The sequence below is a fragment of the Dendropsophus ebraccatus genome, chromosome 9 (assembly GCF_027789765.1).
Source record: "Dendropsophus ebraccatus isolate aDenEbr1 chromosome 9, aDenEbr1.pat, whole genome shotgun sequence".
Taxonomy (NCBI): domain Eukaryota; kingdom Metazoa; phylum Chordata; class Amphibia; order Anura; family Hylidae; genus Dendropsophus; species Dendropsophus ebraccatus.
Genome location: NC_091462.1, coordinates 83944112 through 83967504, shown reverse-complemented (window position 1 = coordinate 83967504; position 23393 = coordinate 83944112). Strand labels below are relative to the sequence as shown.

General features: G+C 43.8%; 1 protein-coding gene across 1 annotated transcript; it reads right to left on the bottom strand.

Moving 5' to 3' along the window:
- Window positions 1–11410: 11410 nt before the first annotated feature.
- COQ7 (coenzyme Q7, hydroxylase) lies at window positions 11411–23341 on the bottom strand. Its single transcript, XM_069981956.1, has 6 exons — window positions 23200–23341; window positions 15774–15970; window positions 15113–15227; window positions 13700–13839; window positions 12959–13027; window positions 11411–11856 (listed from the first exon to the last, which is right to left on the bottom strand). The coding sequence occupies exons 1-6, from the start codon at window positions 23261–23263 to the stop codon at window positions 11779–11781; spliced, it is 663 nt and encodes a 220-aa protein (XP_069838057.1). The 5' UTR covers window positions 23264–23341; the 3' UTR covers window positions 11411–11778.
- Window positions 23342–23393: the final 52 nt, after the last annotated feature.

The following is a 23393-nucleotide window of genomic DNA, read 5'->3' as shown; positions in this document are numbered from 1 at the left end:
AGGGTCTCTGTGAGAGCAGCAGGGTCTGGCAGGGTCTCCGTGAGGGCAGCAGGGTCTGGCAGGGTCTCCATGAGGGCAGCAGGGTCTGGCAGGGTCTCCATGAGGGCAGCAGGGTCCGGCAGGGTCTCCATGAGGGCGGCAGGGTCTCCGTGAGGGCGGCAGGGTCTCCGTGAGGGCAGCAGGGTCTGGCAGGGTCTCCTTGAGGGCAGCAGGGTCTGGCAGGGTCTCCATGAGGGCGGCAGGGTCTGGCAGGGTCTCCATGAGGGCGGCAGGGTCTGGCAGGGTCTCCATGAGGGTCTGGCAGGGTCTCCATGAGGGAGCTCTGAGTGCTGGAGCCCCCGGCTATAATGGGCCTGCTTCCAGCACGCCTCCAGTTATCCCAGCTGCAGAGGAGCCCCCTATGAGTCATGGGCCCACGGGCAGCTGCCTACTCTGCCCAATGGGAAAGATGGCTCTGCGGACACCCTGTAATCAGATTATTGTTGGGAAACTCTTTAAACAAAAAGCGATTTTCTAAAGGCAACAACTCCATTATGTAATCATAAGTGTTAAAGGGGTTATCCAGCGCTACAAAACCATGGACACTTTTCCCCCTACTGTTGTCTCCAGTTCAGGTGCGGTTTGCAATTAAGCTCCATTTACAAACTGGAGACAACAGTAGGGGGAAAGTGGCCATGTTTTTGTAGCGCTGGATAACCCCTTTAAATAGTCCCCTACTCCCTGCCATAGCAGCTCTGGGGTCTGATCATAAAAAGTAATATAAACAACTGATCCTACAGGAACTGCAATAAACCTTGATTTGATTTGGGGGTGACTATCTCTCCAGCTGTATGGAATCCTATAGGCAAGGCAGGGCGTTTGGGGAAAAAAAGAATCTCTCTCCCCCAGAAAGCGAACACTGTCTCTCTAGTGCCTCCTATTGGAGGGTAAAAGATACTTGAAACATCTTGCCTTTTCTTAATCTTGATGCACGTGGTTATAATATAATATAAACTTTTTATTGTAGACCTTAGAAGATGACTTACAGCATCTTCCCAATCATAGGAGTAAGTATTCCAAGAAGACACAAAGTAGCCTGATCTAAGAAATGTAAGATAATGCATAAGAATCTGCTTTGAAACCAGGTGGAGAGCGATCACTTACCTCTGCACCTGTGAAGATTCCAACTGCTTGTAAAGAACGTTCCCACAGTGCATCATCTCTGGATGGAGACAGTGTGAATCTGGGCTTACTGAAGACCTCCACAGTATGTTACTGCTAACCTAATATGACTGTATATTGCATAGCAGCTCACTTTTCCAATATGTATGTTCTATTATAAGGCTTCACTTTTAGGGGCCTATAAGGAGGATTCACAGCTATTTGGGGTAGTTTTTAAGTATTTTTTTCTTCTCTTGCACTCACTTCTACCTCACACACCTGGGTGCAAAAACTGCAATGGCAACTAAATATAAATATATATATACATATATATATATATATATATATATATATATATATATATATATATAAACACACACACACACACACACACACACACACACGTATTGTATATAACTTCAGGATTGCAAACAGATCAGCACATAGCAGCTCTAAAGTTACAGATAGTTATTAAGAATTACAGATTTGTTTCTATGGTTTAAAAACATCTCATTGTCATTGAAGATGTCCTGGATTTGTTACACAAAGGCAGAATAATGCAATATGTCAGCTGTCCTCTATTGCATAGTATTCGAAGAAGTACAATCTCCCTATTGGGATTTGCAGCCATGGATACATGTACAATCTCTATGTACACTGCAGGTGCAAGCAACAAGTGTGAACATAGATTATGAAATTGTTGTCCATGCCACAGCCAGATTTCAAGAAGAAACCACACCCTCCATGTTTATACGACTGTATGGAGAAAGTGGAAGATCCACTATACTTCCCCTTCAGAATCCATTGTCTAATACCATTACATCCAGCATTGGTCAGGTAAGATCTGAATTATGCTGAAAATAAAGCAATCCATACCACATGCACTGAGAGGAAGGTCCTAGCACATCTACAGTGCTCTATTTACAGCATTTAGAGCTATGCTTTACAGCAGCCAAATGTACTATAGGGAACAATAGTCTGGAAGGGACTCATTGCCTCCAGTGGAAAAGTTTTTAAGGCATGCTGTATGATCTGTGCAGGGAGTTGGAAGAAAGGGAGCTTTTTACCATCACTTATAGTCTGATCCCAACTTGTCTATCTATGTGTGTCACCTTTCACTGTAATCCTGTTTGTGATCATAAAAAGGAGGCTGCGAAAAATTTCCTCCATAGAACGCGTCAGCCTAATATTAGGTTTAGTGGCCAGAGTGAAAACGACGACACATTTTCCAGTGCAAGTCCTGATGATGAGAGTTATTATGCAATGTCATTTTATGGACGGGGAAGCTGTTAGGCACGTGCCACCGGTACAGCGAAACGTTAGAAGTCTGGAGCGGCATCAATTTGCTGACATTATATGCTAGACATTGAATAGCTAATAATATAATATATAGACATGCTGGGCCCACAAGAACTTCTTGTGTATGCAGCTCTTTGCTCTCTCATAGAGACCTTTTACAATATTCTAAAACATTCAGTGTTAGGCTATGTTCACACAACGTATATTTTCATTAAATCGGGATCTATGGGATCCCGGCTGTAGCGTATACGCACGGCATACTCTCCAGCCGGAATCCCTAGCGGAGTCGCAAACAACTATTCATCGAATAGCGGCCGCAGAAAACCCTGTCAGCGCACACTATGGAGTGAACGGCTCTGGCTGCACGCTCCATAGCGTGCTGTGGGGAGTTCTGATGCGGGCACACATGGATGCGCCCGCATCAGAACTCTGCGGCGCTAAAAATTGTCCGGGTCACGGAACGGTCGGTCTCTTACGTTGTGTGAACATAGCCTTAAAGTGGATGTCCAAATTTTTTTTTAATTTAAAGTGTGCTTAGGGTGGAATGAAACCACCAGTGCCATCCTGCTACTGAACACTTTATGATTGCATATTGACACATAGGGAAAGCCCACAGTGGTGATCTGCCTCAACAAGTGAGTGGCTGAGTGGGCATTTCCTACGTTATATCTACCACAATACCCCTTTACGTTATGATTCTGAAGAACCACCAAAGGTGCAAGTTGTTAACCATTAAACCATTTTAGACCACTGCATGAATACTATTACTGACCCCTACATAACCCTGAGTATAAATAGATGTGGTACGTGTAGGACGTTGGCAATTAGGTGAGTAGTTGGGGTCGGTTTTCCACCTCTATCATGTGCACCTGCAAAATTCTGTATGTGGCCCTGCTACTCTAACCTTTCTGTTCTCTCTTAAAGGTCTTTATTTTTCATGTCAAATCAAGGGATATTGGAGAACTCACTAATATGTCTATAGGAATTAAAAAAAAAGATAAAGGTAGGTCAATGTAGTGATAGGAAATTGACTAGCTGTTCTTTTAAAGTGTCCTTGTAATTTAGGGTACAAACACACACAGCAGATATGCAGCAGATACGCAGCAGATTTGATACTGTGTTCAGTTATTTAGATCGAATCTGCTGCGTATCGCAGCAGTAAATACGCAGCGTATATGCCGTGTGTGTTTGTACCCTTAGAAAACCTTTGTCAGACAGACATATGAAAAGTTTTCATCACTCTGAGTGTTTAGACCCTGATTGATACTTTGCTGGGAGAAGCACATCTGATAGAACAGAAGTTTTATTGGTGGGGGTCTGGGTGCTGAGACCTCACAGATCACTATAATTAAGGGGCAGATGTACTCAGCTGCACCTCAGGAAGCTAAAGCAAGTCGTATATGAAATTAAAATGAATGTCTATGAGATGTCTGACTGTTACGCATACCACTTGCTTCAGCTACCCAGAGCGGAGATAAAAGGTCATGCAGCCAAGCACTTCTGCAGAAGTTTGAGCAAATGATAGGGACACTTTTATGCCGGTTTCACGCTTAGTAAAACAGTGTCACAGAACAGCCACTGTCAGTGAAGTTCACGCTGGCCGGTATGGCAGTACAGCCTGAATGAACTTCACTTTTAATTTGGAATGTGGGTGCATTTGGGTGTGCCCACATTCCAAATCACCATAGCAGACAGTGTAAAGTGCGGCTGGAGCCGGACTTTACATTGTCTGCACTGTCGGTTTTGTGCGGCCGCTATTCAAAACGGCCACACAAAACTCACATGTCAGTTTTCTATGCGGCCGCATAGAATCCCGGCCGGTGTGTATACAGACTGTATACACTCCAGCCGGGATTCCATAGAACACAATGTTTTAATTTTTAATAAATAGTGGCTGTTGATGCAACGGCCGTTATTTATTGAAAATTACGCTGTGTGAACTTAGTCTTAAACTGTACCACAAGTCATGCACATACTGTACATCCATTACAGAATTGGCCCCTTGCATGCTATGGGCACTGTTACAGATCCTTACAACATGGATGTATAATACAGTCATATACATGAGGCATTACTTTGTGGCAAACTAATGGGGAAAATTTTCATATAGACGTAAGAGACATATAAACTTGTTGTGGCCTTGTTCTTTATTGACAATTTATTATTTTATATAAGGCGTGATGGTTATGAATAATATTAGAATGTATTGATATAAGGTCAGCAGGGTAGTAATGTAAGCTAATGTACTTATTTTTCTACCAGCCTGCATTTGGTACTGCAAGAAGGTTATTGTAAAGAAGGGGACAAAACAGTATGTATTTCCATATAACAACTGGCTGCTTCCATTTAAAACTACTGAGGAGCAAGTAACAGGACATTTTTCTGCAATATCCAGAGCACATACAGCAGTGGTCAGAGGTAACTAAGTCATGTGAAAGAGATGAGTGGCCTTTTTGTTAAGTGCTTCTACGGGGAGAAAAAGTGGATCTCTAGACACAAATTATATAAAATACACTTTTGGCCCGATATGTGCCTGGTTTTCCACCTATGTAGCCCTATTTAAAAAACAAATTTGAATATTAAAAAGAATGTTTAAAGGGGTAGTGCGGCGCAAAAAAATTATTGACAGAATTACACACATTACAAAGCTATACAACTTTGTAATGTATGTTAATGTATGTTATGTCTGTGAATCGCCCCCTTCCCCGTGTCCCACCAAGTGTTGGTGCATTATACATTACCTGATCCGTGTCGAGGGCCGTCCGCCATTTTGTGCCAAACGTCATCTTCGGACGGACGGCCGAGTCGCTGCCGCCCGCCCCCCCTCCGGCGCGTCACAACTGTGCTCAGCCGCGGCCGCGTCATCAGCTGCTCAGTCGCGATTGGCTGAGCACAGTTATGCTCAGCCAATCGCGGCTGAGCATCGGATGACGCTGCAGAGGGCGGCCGGCATTCGGAACAGACGGAGCTGTTCGACGGCCGGCCGAAGAAGACATCACTGAATGAAGATCGGAGACGGGTGTCGGCACGTGACAGGTGAGTATAGCGCACCACACTTCCGGGTACACGGGTGGGGGTGGTGGGACACGGGGAAGGGGGCCATTCACAGACATAACATACATTACAAAGTTGTATAACTTTGTAATGTGTGTTATTCTGTGAATAATTCTTTACCGCTGCACTACCCCTTTAAAACAAACAAAAAATTCAAAAAGTGTATACTAATCACATGACCCCATTTCGGTTTCTAATATTCAACCAATGACGTGGGCATGTTTAAAATACCAGTGAGGCATACAATGTATGCCTCACTGCTCAGTATATTCTATGGCACCCTGGCATAGGACACTCTCAGGAACTACACAGAGGAGCAGGAACTCCTTTCAAACTAAAGAAATCCCTTTATTATACAGTAAGCTGGAAATGCATTATGAATCACTGGTGTAGGTGCTTTAGGAATCACCTGTTTACATTCTGCACATGAGCAATGAGGCATACATTGTGTGCCTCACTGCTCAATACTGTATGTCCTACACCGAGAACATAGGGTGCCACAGAAAGTATGTACTGGGCATATCTCCTGCAAAGACCAATTTCTAGATTAGACTAGTCCATCTCTTCTTATACACTCAGGTGACAGGTGCCCTTTATTTAAATCGCTGCGGAATCTTTTGGCACACATATATATATTTTTTTTTTAATAGAGCTTTAAGGGCTATGCAACCACTCACATGGACCATTCTGGTTAGAAGGAGACTACCTAATCATTTGTAGCCTGTAATACGGGGTTGCCATCATTTGTCACAGAAGTATTTGGCACTCTGTATGTTTTTATGCTGTTGCTATATGTTTGCATATTTATGTTGCATAGTGCTGTATTATGTAACTAACCTCTCGTTGCCAAACACCTCATCATCCAGGATATCCAGTCCCTTTATAAAGGACTTCTGTATTGTAACAGGTTCTTCATTGGTATTTTCTCTTTATAAAGGACTTCTGTATTGTAACAGGTTCTTTGGTATTTTCAGATACCAAAACCTGTCAGCTGATAAAAGATAAGCGCAGACCAAATACAACTAAACCGCAATACAATAAGTACCCTTCCTATAAGAATCTGGAGTTTCCACAAATAAATGATGGAAAAGTAGAAACTGCCATGAAAGAGAACAGTGATTTAGATAGTACAAAGTCAAATAACAAGAAGTCATTCCAGTCACAGAGAACAGCTGACGGGAACACATCACTAAAATCAAGAACATTGATAAGAAAAGATGGTTCCTCGGAGAGAAGACCTCAGGGCATTCCTAGTTCTAAAAAGGACAAAGTTCTCGTGTCTTCAGGAAAAACCAAAACAAGTAGGGAGACAATGGATCAGGTGAATTCAGCGGTCAATAAATCCCCTACCATCAGAACTTCAGACAATAGCAGGGATCAACCTCTACTTGGTGAGAACAAGGACAACACACCATCTAATAATACAGAACCAGACATAGATCTGCCAATGCAGAATGAAACACACGCTCCAGAATACAGGAGAGCAAGCAGTCCGGCCAGATATGTGTTCTTTGCTGTTGAAAATAAAGACTCGTCTATCGTTGTTCAAGTGAATGGATGCACCAAGACACATACACAAGACGGATCTGCTGGGGGAAAGTGGAGAATCATGAAGAGAGTATCCTCTGAGCGTGCAAACATTGGGTCACAGTGTTCTGGTGAGGGCAACACATATACTAGTTTTGGATCTTCAGAACTTGCATTGCTCCAAGAAATTCTTTCAGAGTCTCGAAATAATGTGACTCCCGACTCAGCTGAATCTCATCTAATCTGCAACTCTAAAAATAGTGAAGAAACAAGTGCTCGACAAGTAGCAGAGGACAGTGGTGATTGTGAATCCGAGAAGACTTCTGGTTACAGCTGTTCCTGTGGAGAGCACAGCAGCTATGAGACGGACCCTACACTAGATGAGGAATTCGTCTTTTCAGATACATCACTGGATCTAAGTCTGTCAGAAGATGAGGATTCTAACACCTCTTCCAGATTAGAGGTTTCAGAGAGAGAACCAGAACACAACCAAGAACAGAATAATGTAGAGGTGATGGTATGTAGTGTGGATATTAGGATCTCGTATAGTGACATGCATACAGTTATGGACCATGTTCACACATAGTATAACACTGGCTGTTCTGTAACCCGGCTGGGTCAGAGAACAGCCAGTGTTACTGAAGATCATTTCTAATGAGATGGGATGTGGGCACATCAGTGTGTGCCTGCATCCCAATTCACCGCTGCACACAATGGAGCTGCACGCTCCATTGTGTGAACTGACATGTTCTTTGTGGCCGCTATTCAGTTTTTAGCAGCCGTACAAAACTGACAGGTCAGTTTTTTTGTGCGGCTGGTTAGAATCGGGGCCAGCGCGTATACTATGTGTATACGCTCCATCCGGGATTCCATTCATGCACATACAACGTATGTTTTGTATAAATCACACCCATGGTTGCAAATTGCAACAACGGATGTGATTTATACAAAATATACATTGTGTGAACATAGCCATACACTGCATATGTTATACAGTGGTTGAGGTAATAGGAAAAGGGTGGGTAGTCCTCTAGTATGAAGGTCGGTGAGAAGGTTGGAAATATTAGGCGGCACGGCTTGTTCTTTCACATGCGCATGATGAACAGCAGCCCGGTTATGTACAGGCACTGCTACTGTGCTTGTGTGAGAACGAGACTGCCTGCTTATGCACAGCTAAATATGCATAAGTGGTCGTGCTTACTGAGCCGGCGGCAAAATGATGCACTTAGGGGCTGAGAAATGCCCAGATTGCACAAAGGGTACCAATTTGCATATTTATGAACATATCACTCTAAAACGACCCCACCTGGGAAAATAAGAACAACAGCACTAGAACGAGGGGCTAATCGGCTACAGGAACATATCAGCAGTTTCAGATGGACAGACCTGCTGATAGTTTCCCTTTCAGACATTGATATCATATAGGGCCATTGCTATGAAAACCACATTATAATTTTAGAAAAGCAATGTTGTCATCTTAAATTCTGGCATAGGTTTAGACACTTTCTATAATTTCCAGACTTAATTGGGGAAAACAATTGTGCAGAATCAGTGACCCCTGTTCTGCCATTAGGTGATAATTAGAGATGAGCGAACCGGGTTCGGGTTCCAGTCCATCCGAACCCGAACGTTCGGTATTTGATTAGCTGGGGCTGCTGAACTTGGATAAAGCTCTAAGGTTGTCTGGAAAACATGGATACAGCCAATGACTATATCCATGTTTTCCACATAGCCTTAGGGCTTTATCCAACTTTAGCAGCCACCCCATAATCAAATGCCGAAAGTTCGGGTTCGGATGGACTCGAGCATGCTCGAGGTTCGCTCATCTCTGGTGATGATCCAAGGTAGGGCATGCATTTATCACACATTTATGGCATATCGTGTAGATAGAAATATACCTTTCAATGCATGCTTTTTACCTATCTTTACGTAGATTTGTAGGCCTTGTTGAACAAAAATTATTAAATAGTTTTCTTATTATTATTCTAGAAAAAATCCAAGCATCAGATTTGTAGGCAAAGAAGAGTGGAGTCTTGCAATGAAAATTCAGATATTTTTCAGCGTTCGTTATCTGCAATATACAACCAAGATGACAGAACGCTGAGAGGATTGTGCCAGTCCTATTTCTTTTTACCCAGGTATAACATGTCCTACACCACTACATGTACACCTGCTATAGAATAGTGGTCCCCAACCAGTGACTCACAACCCACTGCTGTGTGCTTCCCTATACAGGGGAGTTTACATAAGACCTGCATATGAAACACCAGTCAGTCATAGTAAATTCCTCCTAAATATTGAAATTCATGAATTTTTGTTTCTCCAATTTTAATATTTTTGTGCTGCATTTCTGGGTTGATTGTATGTGGCTCATAAAGTGTAAAGGGTAAGGGATCACTGCTATAGAACATGCTTAATGCAGTCAATGATCTTATGACCTATGACAAAATCCAGTTAAGGTTACACTGTCGACTTACCAATGACCTACATGTAGAGGTTTTTACAAAATCTAGCTGCTTAAGGCCTTATTCCCACGATTTTTGGAACTCCCAGCATTATGTATCATTATGATGCTGGAAGCGCCAAAATAGTTTAAATCTTTGCAGTACTTTACTGACACACCTGCAAGTTCCAATGATCCGTTGTATTACACACTATGCTCAAGAAGTGAGAATGAGACCTTATTCGGATTAGAAAATCGAGTGTTTTGCTTGAATTTTATTCCTAATTATTTTCAGTATAACAGATGAAGAAGGGAAAACACTTTTACATCATGCAGCTTGCCAAGAGAATCCAAGTATTTGTCAGGTACAAAGAAATTTTACTTCTTCAAAATGTGTTTTCCATCATAACAAGGTGAAGTCATACAGTATTTCTGTAGACCTGAAGGGGGTCACAAACTTCAGGTAAAAGGGCACCACATAGCAAAGGGCAATAGTTTAAAGTGAATCTGTCAGCCCCTAACTGCCTACCAATCTGGATAGATATCAATATAAGCATTCAGAATATCCCTTTGTTACCGGTCAGTTACCTTTTCTAAGGTCCTGTGTTTAACCGCTAAAGACCAGGTCTGTCCTAACCTTGTGATTACTTTTTTTTTTTCTAGTATTAAGCCACTGTGCTCGTATTCAGATTAAGTAATATTTTATATTACTGTACTGTGTCTGAATGACCTTTTTTTTTAAAAAAAATTTTTAATACAGGCACTCCTGGATACAAGTGTTGGATTGGTGAATATAGATCAGCAGGACGGATCTGGGAAAACGGCTTTACATTATGCTGTGCAAATAGAAAATCCAAAAACAATAAAGATACTTCTAGACAATGGTGCAAAAGAAGAAATTCCTGATAAAAAGTCTCAGACAGTTTTGGACATTGCTCTTTGGAAAGTTCAGGACCTGTAGATAGATATAGGTTTCAATTATAAGACCATGTTATTACATGGTATACATATTCTTAACAATCAAGGTATATGTATTAATACCCATATTACAATCTACTGTAATACTAATAGTAGCCTTTTATTATGATGTGGTTTAAATAAAAGCACTTATTTTCAGAGACTGGAGTCATATGTTATGCACATTACATTAAATGTTGCAGGGCTTTTTTTATTTATAGTATTTAATGTCATAGAAGACCCTTGAATCTAGGTGCTCGCAGGCGCTGCTTTTATCTGTAAGCATGCTTGTTGGTGAAAGCAAACAGAGCTAGGAACATTGGGTCCCCCACTCCGTCACCTACCCTGTAGGCCATATGCTGCATTAAACCTGTGGTGTACAGGAAGTTGGGAGCAGCACAGGATCCTGCCCTAGCTTAGACACAATGATGTGACAATGATCGTGCGTATGCCCATGCGAGGGGTGGGCCCTGCCGGAGAGGGAACGGAAAGGAGATATGTAGGTATTGTTTATTTTTTTAGTTGAAGCAACACCTATCTATCGATAGGGGGTGGAACTTAGGATCTGGCTGCCTACATAGGGGCAACTACCTACAGTTGGGCATATACCTACTGGGGGCAACAGCTATCTACAGATGAGGGGGCCACTCATCTTTCAATGGGGGACACCTGGCTGCCTACAGGTGGGCAACCACCTACTGAAGGAGGCACTTATCTATCTAATGGGGGTACATACTTACCATGGGGCAGAGATCCGGTAGAAGACGTGGCGAAGTGCAATACTGTGCAGAGCTTTGTGGGTAAAACTAGAATCTTGTGTTTGCAAGGATGGTTGGAAAAAAAATGTTTGCCCTCAGTTCACAAAGTAAAAGGGAGGACAGAAGGGCTCACTGTACGTCACATGTGCATGTATGGGTATACAGTATATTTGCCAGTCTGTACGCATACATGTGACTATATGTACTGTAATTAAAAAACACATACTGTAAATAACATACAGCGAGATCCTTTTTATTTCACCATAAGGACCAAACAATAAAATGTGCCACGATTGTCAATGACTGTGGTGAACTAAAGGGCTATGTCCTGATTAAGCCTGGTCTCAGTTCCCTAGATGGCCGCCTCTATTCCAAAAAGGTCAAAAACCATTTAGTAAAAAGTCTTTTCAAGGGCACACTTGTGCTACAGGGTCTTCAGAGCAGAAATCCACACCGCCACCTAGTGGTTGTCTATGAAACATTTCAGGTTCTCATCATAGCTAGTTTGTTGTTTGTAGATGGCTTGGTAGAAAGGTTTGTACGTCAATAAATTTTCTTTTGCATTGTAAAAAAAAAAAAAAAAAAAAATATGTCCCTTCCTTATATGCGTTCTGATAAATAGACAGCAGCACGACATCCGACCTGTATGACGTTCTTCAGCAGGAAATAAGCTGGAGCCTGCAGACAAGACAGTGGGATTTTACTACTCAGATAGCTACTCACTGCAACATTAAAGGGGTTATCCAGTGCTACAAAAACATGGCCACTTTTCCACCTCTCTTGTCTCCAGTTCAGGTGAGGTTTGCAATTAAGCTCCATTTACTTCAATGGAACTGAGTCCCAAACCCCACCCAATCTGGAGACAAAGGGGAAAAAGTGGTAATGTTTTTGTAGCACTGGATAACCCCTTTAATTTACCAATAAATACATGACCCATCCATACAAGCTGTGTGTTAGGGTCATGTTTCTAGGACAGCCGAGTGACAACCGATGAGACAGCAGTTACAGAGCTCACATGGGTTTTTACTACACTTCAGCCCACTTAGAGAAGTTGCGTGAGATTAAAAAAAATAAAAATCTCCCAGCATACAACTCCCAGAGGGGGTATTATATTTTTAATTTTAAGTGTTTTTTTCCCCAAAAAACTTTATTAGGTATTGAATAGGTATCGAGTATTGAAATAAAAAAAAGCTGGTATTACTATCGAACTTAAAATTTTGGTATCGTGATATCCCTAATACAGTATATATACACTATGGGGGAGATTCATCAAACAGGTGTAAAGTAGAATTGTCTTAGTTGCCCCTAGCAACCAATCAGATTCCACATTTAATTTCTCAAAGAATCTGAGGAATGAAAAGTGGAATCTGATTGGTTGCTAGGGGCAACTAAGACAATTCTACTTTACACCATGTTTGATAAATCTCCCCCTATGTCTCTATACAACAACATTATAGTTATATATGCACAAGCCAGACCACTGCTTTTAGAGCAGAGTGTTGGTGTAACCAAGACAACAAGCTGTCAACATTGGAAGGGAAAGAGCAGCATATGAAGAGGAGACAAGTTTGTTAAATGAATGTATTTGCAAACATATTCAACTTGACAGTCCCTGCATGTTTAACTGGAGAAAACCCCTTTAACTTTTTCTCATTAATAAATTAGCAAAGATTTCTGTTTTCACTTTCCCATGATGAGGTATTGAATGCAGAATGAAGGGCAAAACTTTCTGGATGCACTGTAATTCAACTCTGAGGTATACAGAATGAAAGTCTCTTACCAGTTCTGCATCATGTTCCAGTCCAGTATCGTGGTGTTCCATCTCATCATCCCGAAACTTCTTTATTGTCTATAGATAAAAGGATTATTAGATACTACAGAACCTTGACCACGCTCAAGTCTGTCTGAACTCAAGCATGTGGCATGAAAAACTTGGATACAGGTCTAAGTCTGTCTGGAAAACATGGATACAGCCATAGGCCATATCCATGTTTTCCAGCACTCCCATAGGGCTGCATCCAACTTCTTCAGCCACCGGTAATCAAATGCCGTGCTTGAGGTCCGTACATCTCTATTAGATACCATACAAGTAAACGTCATATATGCCCTTAATTGGGTAAAGAACAGTTACAGGGGTTACATATTATCAATTTACAAGCATTCCCTAAAATGTAATGTCTGAGAGATATAGACTTACTACTACCCCATGTGCTGCTTTCTTTGATAACCTGTTGCCCTTGGTTAAGGCCCACCAGGCATCCACTATGTTGGGTCACGCAGGCTCAGTTCAATCTTAGTCACATGATCTGTCCAATAGTACTGCCAGTTGGTTTTCACTTCACAAGCAAGGTGGATTGTGGGAAAGTGTCTGCACCAGTGCATGGTAACAGCACATTTGTTCTCCTTTACATAAATGTATGTGGTACACATCTTATTATACCTTCTATGCTTTGGGACACCGCCCCTTTAATCAAACAACAATTCAGGATTTCTGGCCATTTATCCATCTTTGTATAAATACCTGTAGTAATTCTTTGTGCTTTTCAGGATCTCTCTCCATAAGTGTTCTGATCTGATTGTTATAATGATTGGATATGGTCTCCTCGACAGCCACAGTACAGGCCATAGCGCCTTTTCTCCCCAGTAGAGCAGTGCCAAACCCTGGGAAAATTCATCATATTTATTATTATCTATTAATAAAGCAGCCTGAATTCCAGAGCTAGTTGCTGCACAGACATACCATCTCTATCTTGTTCAATTTATTTTGACTTACAAACAAAAAAGAAAGCTAAGTCAGCCCTTAGTGGCGCAGACTCGCTAATGACAGGCCAGAGTGATTGTGCTGCTGCCTGTCATTAACCCCTTAAACCAGCGGTCGGGGCATTCAAGCATTAGTGACCTGTCCGATCTGGACTCCTGCAGTGTGACTATGTGGGTCCCAATTGTTTTTCCTGAATGCTGGAGGTCTCTTACTTGCCTCTGTGCAGTCAGCTCGGCCATCCTCTCAGACTCTGCCACAAGCAGACTCTATGTGAAGATCCCAGATTACATTGATCAATGCTATGCAATGGCATAGCATTGACCAGTGTATGCAGTCTAATGACTGCATGTAATGGTCCCCTAGGGGTACGTAAAAAGAGTTTATAAAAAAAAGTTTTAAAAATATGGTATAGCCCCTCCCCCAATAAAAGTGTAAATTATTCCCTTTACTTTTTTATATATAAAACACATAAAAATAAACATATTATGCATAATTATCCAATCTAGCAAAATGCTGTATAAACAATAATGTTACCATATAATGAACAGTGTAAAATAAGAGCAATCAAAATGTCCAATCTACACAAATATGGTACTAATAAAAACTAGAGATCATGGCACAAAAAAAATTAGACCCCAAACAGCCCTGTAGGTTGAAAAATAAAAGCGCTATGGCTCTTATAAGCTGAGGAGAAAAATAAAATGTGAACAGGGGAACTATCAGCAGGGTTGACGAGTCTAACCTGCTGATAGCCCCCTATAGCACCCAGGAAAATGAGGAGGAAGGTATGAGTCTTAGCTTCCTCCATGCGCCATTCCCACTCTGTTAGTCGGGGTACTGCCACACCATCCGGCCCGACCTCTCCATTGTTTACCATTAGAAGGGTATGATGTGATTTTCCTATAGTTAATAGAGGAGGCTTGCCTGTTCAGTATTCTCACCTCCTGGCCAGAGAAGAATATGATTACAGAGGGCACCTAGCTTCTCTGTAAGACTTGTCCTGTATTAAACAGACATCCCATTGATGTAAATAGGCACTATGGCAGGGAGAACTTACTGACAGTTCTCTTTTTCTGCTTGTTCTCCAGCCCCATGACATCCATCACCCAAAACTGGACAGCAGGTTTAAGATGAAGCTACATTGGTGACTTTTAATGTGGCCAAATAACTCACCCAAGGCAAATCCGGCCACGTTCCAGAGGGGCAGCAGTGCCGTGGGCCGCACTCTGTTTGACACCATTAACTCATTAAACTTCTTCAAGTGATCCTTCTCCTGATCCCACATGTTCTGCAACAACAAGGACACAACTGTCTATTATATAGACAGGAACAGGCTCAGACTATACACAGTATTTGTTTGTAGTCTGTTATCATGGAAACATAGGTCTGCATAGGAGCTTTGTGCAGACACAATAGAAGATTTGTAATAAATGCTTTCTATAAAAGTTTTATTATTAATTGGAGCAGTTAAAATAGGTTGCCTTTAGGAACCACTTATTATGCAGGTGGAAAATTTGAACCAAAGCGGCAAAAAGTGTACTTGACATCAATGACAATCAATGACATCTGATGCAGTTTAGAATCACAAGAACGTTGTGTAGATCCAAATCACCATTTACATCAATATAACATGTGACAAACGCGGACATTGATGTGGATGGTGATACGGAGCAACACAATATTCCTATACTTACACTGATAAGAATAGGTTGTGTGCTGTAACTTCAAACCTGATAAGTCATGCTGTAAGATAAGTCTTGGATGTTATAAAGTGCTAGGACGGTAATAAAATATCCGGAAATATAAGCAACATAAAAGGAATGTGCTGGGTTACCTGAATGACGGGCCCTACAGAAGATCTGCCCAGCACAACCATCTGTCCTGCATAAATACGATTTGCTCCATATTCTCCAGCATGGTCCACTCGTATTATTCGATCCAATAAGGCCTTTTCTTCATCTGTGTAAAGGCCTGAGCTATAATGTCTGATGGACGAAGCATGGGCCGCAGCACAGCACTGTCTCTTTATACCTGGTAACGAGAAAAGAATACATCAGTGACAGACATCATAAGCTTTATTATAGTGTATTTGCAAGACTGTAGTATATAATATAATGTATCTGTGCATACAGAAGGGGTCCCTGTTTGTTACAATGTAACATCTGCCCACTAATATATATATATATATATATATATATATATATATATATATATATATATATATATATATATATATAAATAGTTTTTAGTGGACCTGTCGAACCATTTGGTCCTCTGGACCCGAACACCCGGCGTTTGATTCCCTGTGGCTGCAGAAGTTGGATGGGAGCCCTGGAAAACAGCCACAGGCTGTATCCATGCTTTCCTGGCAGCCCTAGGACTGCATCCCACTTCTGCAGCCCCTGGGAATCAAACGCAGAGCATTCATGTTCGGAGAACTTTGCCCAAGATGGCCAGTTTTACGGGTCCGCTAAACATTATATATATATATATATATATATATATATATATATATATATATATATATATATATTGTGGACATGTCACAGGAAAAGTGCTCGAGGGGAGGTACATCTCACCCAGGCTACTGCTTATGGGGAGATGGTAAATCTGGAAGAGACCTGTCACTCAGCAGTGATATGCTGCTGAGTTGTTCTTTAAATTTTCCGGGCCGGATTTACTGGAATGGTGGGTAGGTTGGTAGTGGGACCTGCCATTCCCTCCCCCTCGATCCAGTGTGGGTTTTGGGATCAGGTGAGCTCTGATCCCAATCAGCCTGAGAAGGCAAAAGCTCTGGTCAGTCTGAAAGGGATTGCTCTCAGCCAGGGGTGAACAGCTTGCATGCTGTATCTCCTGGGAGCAACGAATACTGCCGCCACTGGGGCCTATTCATACCCTGTGATACTGCCTACTGAAGAGTCAGATAGGAGACCTGTGTTAGTAAGTGCCCAGACGGGCAAGGACCTTTTTGTTTTGTTTTGTTCTGAAAAGCATGGTATTGCTACATTTCTGTTGAGGACTGTTTATGCAGCTAATAAACACCCAGCTGTTTTTATAAGTCCAAGTTTGCTGTCTGAACTGTGTCCAAACACACCATCCCCCGGGAAGATCCCTACAATTGGTGCTGCGGAGCGGGCAAAACGGTTGCTAGGGGCAACGGTGTGCATCAACTTGGCTACAGCTGCGTATGTCCTGGGTGAAGGCTGCTGCTTCACTCCAAAAGCAGCCAAGCAACATGGAGGAGATGATGAAGCAGTTAATACAAGTGAGTTTGCAGCAACAACAGGCATTGGCCGCACAACAACAGGCTCAGGCAGCCGCTAAACAGGATCAGGCAGCCGCTAACCTGCGCCATGAACAGACAATGGCTGCACATCAGCAAGCGATGGCTCAACAACAGAAACTTATTGAGCACCTAATCGCAAAGCAGGAGGCGTCTGCAGGTGCTAATCCCCAGCTGGTGGCCGCAGCCGCGCCAGAGACCTTGTCTGTGAAAAGAGCCGTGCAGCGAGCGCTGCAAAAGATGACTGCTGATGATGATATTGAGGCCTACTTAACTGTCTTTGAGCGGGTGGCTGAGCGAGAGAAGTTACCCTCCACTGAGTGGGCAGAAGTGATTGCGCCCTATTTAACAGGCGAACCTCAAAAGGCCTATTATGACCTCAGTGAGCAAGAGGTCAAAGACTATCCTCGGCTAAGAGCAGAGATACTTGCCCGACTAGGAGTTACTGCTGCTGTCCGTGCCCGGAGGGTCCGCAACTGGAGCTACAGTCTGGACAAATCAGCGAGGTCCCAGATGTACGACCTGATCCATTTGGCAAGAAAGTGGTTGGAGCCAGACACCTCTACTCCTGCCCAGATCCTAGAGAGGGTCGTGATGGATCGCTACCTCCGTGCCCTTCCTGCTGATCTACAACGCTGGGTAGGACAAGGTGACCCTAGGAGTGCCGACGAACTCGTCAGCCTTGTGGAGAGGTTCCAGGCGACCGAGGACTACCTCCGTGATGTTCCTGCAGCACCGTCACCTCCCCGGAGTGCCAGATCTGTGCCATCATCTGGTAAGAGACTTCCATCTATTGGGGGAGTGTGGAGGGGTGCTGATAGAGGGAAGAGCGCTCAGGAGGTGTCTCAGGGGCAAAAGACTGGTGATGGTCCCCGGTGGCTAAGTGGCCCTAAAAAGGACTCCCTGCCAAGGAGACCAGGCCCTATCCAGTGCTGGAGATGCCATGAGACGGGACATGTGTCTGCCCATTGCCCTCTTACCACTGAGCCCATGGAGTGTGACGCTAGCCGGCGTCAGTCGCTATTTGCGGAGCCGTCATGTGTTGCAGTTCCTGGACTAGAGACTGAACCACAAGTCTGCAACATTACGGTCAATGACTTCCCTGTTAAGGCGTTGCTGGACTCAGGAAGCCTTGTCACCTTGGTGCATGCCAGCCTGGTGGCTGGGGACTTTGTGCCAAAAAGACATATGAGCGTTGTGTGCATACATGGTGATACAAAGGTTTACCCTATAGTACTGGCTAATGTCGGGACTGAACTAGGCACTGTACAATATGAAGTGGGTGTGGTTAAAAACCTTATGCATAATGTGATATTGGGGCGTGATTTTCCATTGTTCTGGGCTCTATGGGGAAAACAACAATCCCCTGAAAGGAGTGAGGAGACCCCTAAGTCTATTGCATTACCCACGGTAAATGATAAAAATGTACAGGAGGAATATGATGCTTTTCCTTTGCAGGTCCTGGCTGGTGAGGAAGAGTCTCCTCCCACTGAGCAGAATGTTCCAGACTTAGAGGTGTCTAGGGATAATTTTGGTACTGCACAATTACAGGACCCCACTCTCAAAAATGCTAGAGAGCAGGTCACTGTTATGAATGGGGTACCTCAGGAACCAGAAGCTGAGAAAAAGTTTCCACATTTTTCTGTGACTAATGATCTCTACTATAGAGTCACTAAGATTAATGATGAGGTTGTGGAACAGCTTCTGGTGCCTAAGTCGTACCGGCGTCAGGTACTCGACATGGCCCATAATCATGTCCTTGGGGGCCACTTGGGGACAGATAAAACACAGGAGAGAGTCCTCCAGAGGTTTTTTTGGCCTGCGATTTATGCTGACATAAAAAATTACTGCGAGTCGTGCCCCACATGTCAGCTTAGCGCCCCAGTGTCGCATTTCCGCAGTCCTTTGGTTTCGCTCCCCATCATAGAGGTACCTTTTGACCGCATTGCAATGGACTTGGTGGGTCCCATTGTAAAGTCGGCAAGGGGACACCAGTACATTTTGGTGGTCTTAGACTACGCAACCCGCTATCCTGAGGCTGTACCCCTAAGAAACACTGCGTCTAAAACAATTGCCCGTGAGTTGTTTTATATGTTTTCCAGGGTGGGGATCCCCAAAGAAATCTTGACCGACCAAGGTACTCCGTTTATGTCAAAGGTGATGCAGGATGTATGCAAACTGTTTAAAATCTCACACCTTCGTACCTCTGTATATCATCCCCAGACAGATGGATTAGTGGAGAGGTTTAATAAAACCCTAAAACATATGTTAAAGAAAGTGGTGGAAAAAGATGGTCGGGATTGGGATCACTTACTACCTTACCTGATGTTTGCTATTAGAGAAGTGCCCCAAGCATCCACAGGGTTCTCTCCCTTCGAGTTGGTCTATGGTCGTCACCCTAGGGGTTTGTTGGATATAGCGAAAGAGACATGGGAAAGTGAGTCCACCCCATACAAGAGTGTTATAGAGCATGTAGCACAAATGCAGGACCGTATAGCCACTGTAATGCCCCTAGTAAGGGAACACCTCCAGAAGGCGCAAGAGGGCCAAAGCAGAATTTACAACCGTTCTGCAAGAATCAGGACATTTAGCCCAGGTGACCGGGTACTCATACTTGTTCCCACGGTAGAAAGCAAATTCTTAGCCAAGTGGCAGGGTCCCTATGAAATTGTAGAGAAGATCAGTGAGGTCAACTACAAGGTACACCAACCAGGTAGAAGGAAGCCTTTCCAAGTTTATCACATAAACTTGATCAAACCCTGGAAAGACAGGGAATCCTTGGTGGCGACAAACTTTGTTAATCATTTGTCACAACCAATCCCTCCGGTCAAGATTGGTGATACTCTATCAGTGTCACAGAAGCAGGAGACTAAAGAGTTTTTGCAGAAAAATAAAGACAAGTTTTCTGACCTCCCAGGGCGTACGCATCTCATTCACCATCACATTGAAACTGAGCCTAGAAGCAGAGTAAACCTTAAGCCCTATAGGATACCAGAAGCACGGAGGGAGGCGGTGTCAGCCGAGGTAAAACGTATGCTTGACCTAGGAGTCATTGAGGTGTCCCAGAGCGAGTGGTCCAGCCCGATTGTGTTAATCCCAAAGCCCAATGGAACTTGGAGGTTCTGTAATGACTTTAGAAAGTTAAATGAGATCTCCAAGTTCGATGCGTACCCCATGCCCAGGGTAGATGAGTTGATTGAGAGAATGGGTAGTGCCAGGTACATAACCACCCTCGATCTCACAAAGGGCTACTGGCAGATCCCCCTCACTCCTGAGGCTAGAGAGAAGACTGCATTCTCCACCCCTGATGGGCTCTTCCAATATGTAGTGATGCCATTCGGGTTACATGGAGCCCCTGCCACTTTTCAGAGGTTGATGGACTTGATCCTGCGACCACATCGGGATTACTCTGCTGCCTACCTCGATGATGTGGTCATTTTTAGCCCTGATTGGGAAAGTCACCTCTGTAAGGTCCAGGCGGTGTTAGAGGCCATAAGTGATGCAGGGTTAACCATCAATGCAGAGAAGTGTGCATTAGCCTTAGAGGAGGCCAAATACCTGGGCTACATTATTGGGAGGGGGTTAGTGAAACCACAACTAAATAAAATTGAGGCAATACAGAATTGGCCCAAACCCCTCACAAAAAAACAGGTCAGAGCTTTCCTGGGTATTACGGGCTATTACCGTAGGTTTGTGCCAAACTTTGCCACAGTTGCAGCCCCGCTAACTGACCTGACAAAGGGTGCGAAGTCCGCAATGGTGACATGGACTCCAGAGGCCGAGAAGGCTTTTCAAAGCCTTAAATCTGCCTTGTGTCAACAACCTGTGCTAGTTACCCCTGACTTTAGGCAAGAATTTCTGGTCCAGACAGATGCCTCTAATACAGGGTTAGGTGCCATCCTCTCGCAGGTCGTGAATGGCGAGGAACACCCGGTGATGTACTTAAGCAGGAAGCTATCCCCGGCCGAAAAAAACTACGCCATTGTTGAGCGAGAATGTCTGGCAGTGAAATGGGCCCTAGAGTCCCTAAGGTACTACTTGCTGGGTAGAAAATTCAAGTTAGTTACAGACCATGCCCCCCTAACATGGATGAAGCTGAACAAGGAGAAAAATGCGAGGGTGACTAGATGGTTTCTATCCCTCCAAAACTTTAATTTTACAGTGGAACACAGGCCAGGAAAGTTACAGGCAAATGCTGACGCCCTATCAAGGGTACACTGTCTGTGGGGACAGAATGCTCAGCCCTCCGGTCTGAAAAAGAGGGGGGGGATATGTGGACATGTCACAGGAAAAGTGCTCGAGGGGAGGTACATCTCACCCAGGCTACTGCTTATGGGGAGATGGTAAATCTGGAAGAGACCTGTCACTCAGCAGTGATATGCTGCTGAGTTGTTCTTTAAATTTTCCGGGCCGGATTTACTGGAATGGTGGGTAGGTTGGTAGTGGGACCTGCCATTCCCTCCCCCTCGATCCAGTGTGGGTTTTGGGATCAGGTGAGCTCTGATCCCAATCAGCCTGAGAAGGCAAAAGCTCTGGTCAGTCTGAAAGGGATTGCTCTCAGCCAGGGGTGAACAGCTTGCATGCTGTATCTCCTGGGAGCAACGAATACTGCCGCCACTGGGGCCTATTCATACCCTGTGATACTGCCTACTGAAGAGTCAGATAGGAGACCTGTGTTAGTAAGTGCCCAGACGGGCAAGGACCTTTTTGTTTTGTTTTGTTCTGAAAAGCATGGTATTGCTACATTTCTGTTGAGGACTGTTTATGCAGCTAATAAACACCCAGCTGTTTTTATAAGTCCAAGTTTGCTGTCTGAACTGTGTCCAAACACACCATCCCCCGGGAAGATCCCTACAATATATATATGACACGAAAGACTCCACACCAGAAGTAAGCCATGACCAAGAACACTGCTAATCTCTGTAGGGGAGACCCAGGTCAGTGTGTGAGTGTGGGGGTGGGGGGATTATTAATACTCTAGTTAACAGTTGAAGAGCTAGTCTTATGGTGGGTTTACACGGAGCGATAATTCGCCTGATCGTACGATTAACGATTTCAAAGTAACAAGATTTTTTTATAATGATCAGCGTTTAGACGGAACGATATATCGTACGGAAAAATCGTTTTGTGATTGCTTAAGCCTATCTCGCACATAGGTTAAATCAGTGAACGACTGTTTACACGGAACGATCTGCGAATATTTTGTGAATGATCAACGACGATTTGATAACATGTTCAAAGATCAAAATGAACGATTTCTCGCTCGTCGCTTGATTGTTTGCTGCGTTTACACATACGATTATCGTTTGAATTCGATGGTTATCGTGCAAATTCACACGATAATCGTTCAGTGTAAACGCAGCATTACATAAAGAGGTTATCACCTATTCACATTACCGGTGATAATAAGCTGATAAATAAGGGCCCATTGCTTGGAACACTACTAATTCTAAATGTAGGGACAAAACTGCCCCGGAATGACTGGTGTGCACTGCATATGGCAGAACTCCAACCCTAACAAGCTGCTCCTTATGCCCCCTTAATGGTAGGCAACGCCACAGGACCCTCACTCTCACAAACATATGCCCCTTCCATAGACACCTCTTCCTACCGCCATGCTTACTGACTACTCCATATGCCCCCCTTACAGACACCTCCTTATGTCTCTTGGTTAGTGAATACTCACTATGCTCCCCTCCTCCATAGATTGCTGTAATACCCCCTGTGCCACAGACTGCGCCTCAGGACCACAGAGTGAGTAATCCACCATCCATATATCACTATGGCCTCCTCCTTGTATCACTGGATTCCCTCCATGCTACAGGGAAAACTACAACTCCAAACCTGCCTATCACAAGACGCTGGGAGTTGTAGTGCTAGCAGGAGGAGCAGTGTACCTGGCAGGACACAGAAGGGTTACATATATGCAGAAAGCACAGCGTGACCAGTATATAAACAGTTATATAGCACTACTGACCCGGAGTCCTGGAGAGGCTGCAGTACAGCGGCAGGCGCCTCAGCATCCCCGCCGCCCCCTCCATACTTCTTTCTGTCTGCGACCTTGTTTATATCACAGACCTGTCACTGTCACATAATAGCTGTCGCTTCCCTCTGACGTCATCCACCCTGTAGCCGTTGCTAGGAGACCGCCGAAGCTTCTCACTGTAGTCA

What these genes read in the sequence shown, in the direction of transcription:
- COQ7 (XM_069981956.1), bottom strand. Translation starts at nt 23,263, where the DNA reads ATGGAGGGGGCGGCGGGGATGCTGAGGCGCCTGCCGCTGTACTGCAGC. An exon ending in CTGTAGGGCCCGTCATTCAG is followed by an intron (nt 15,228 to 15,773) that starts GTAACCCAGCAC and finishes TTGTTGTTGCAG; the next exon opens with AACATGTGGGATCAGGAGAA. An exon ending in CGTGGCCGGATTTGCCTTGG is followed by an intron (nt 13,840 to 15,112) that starts GTGAGTTATTTG and finishes GAATTTTCCCAG; the next exon opens with GGTTTGGCACTGCTCTACTG.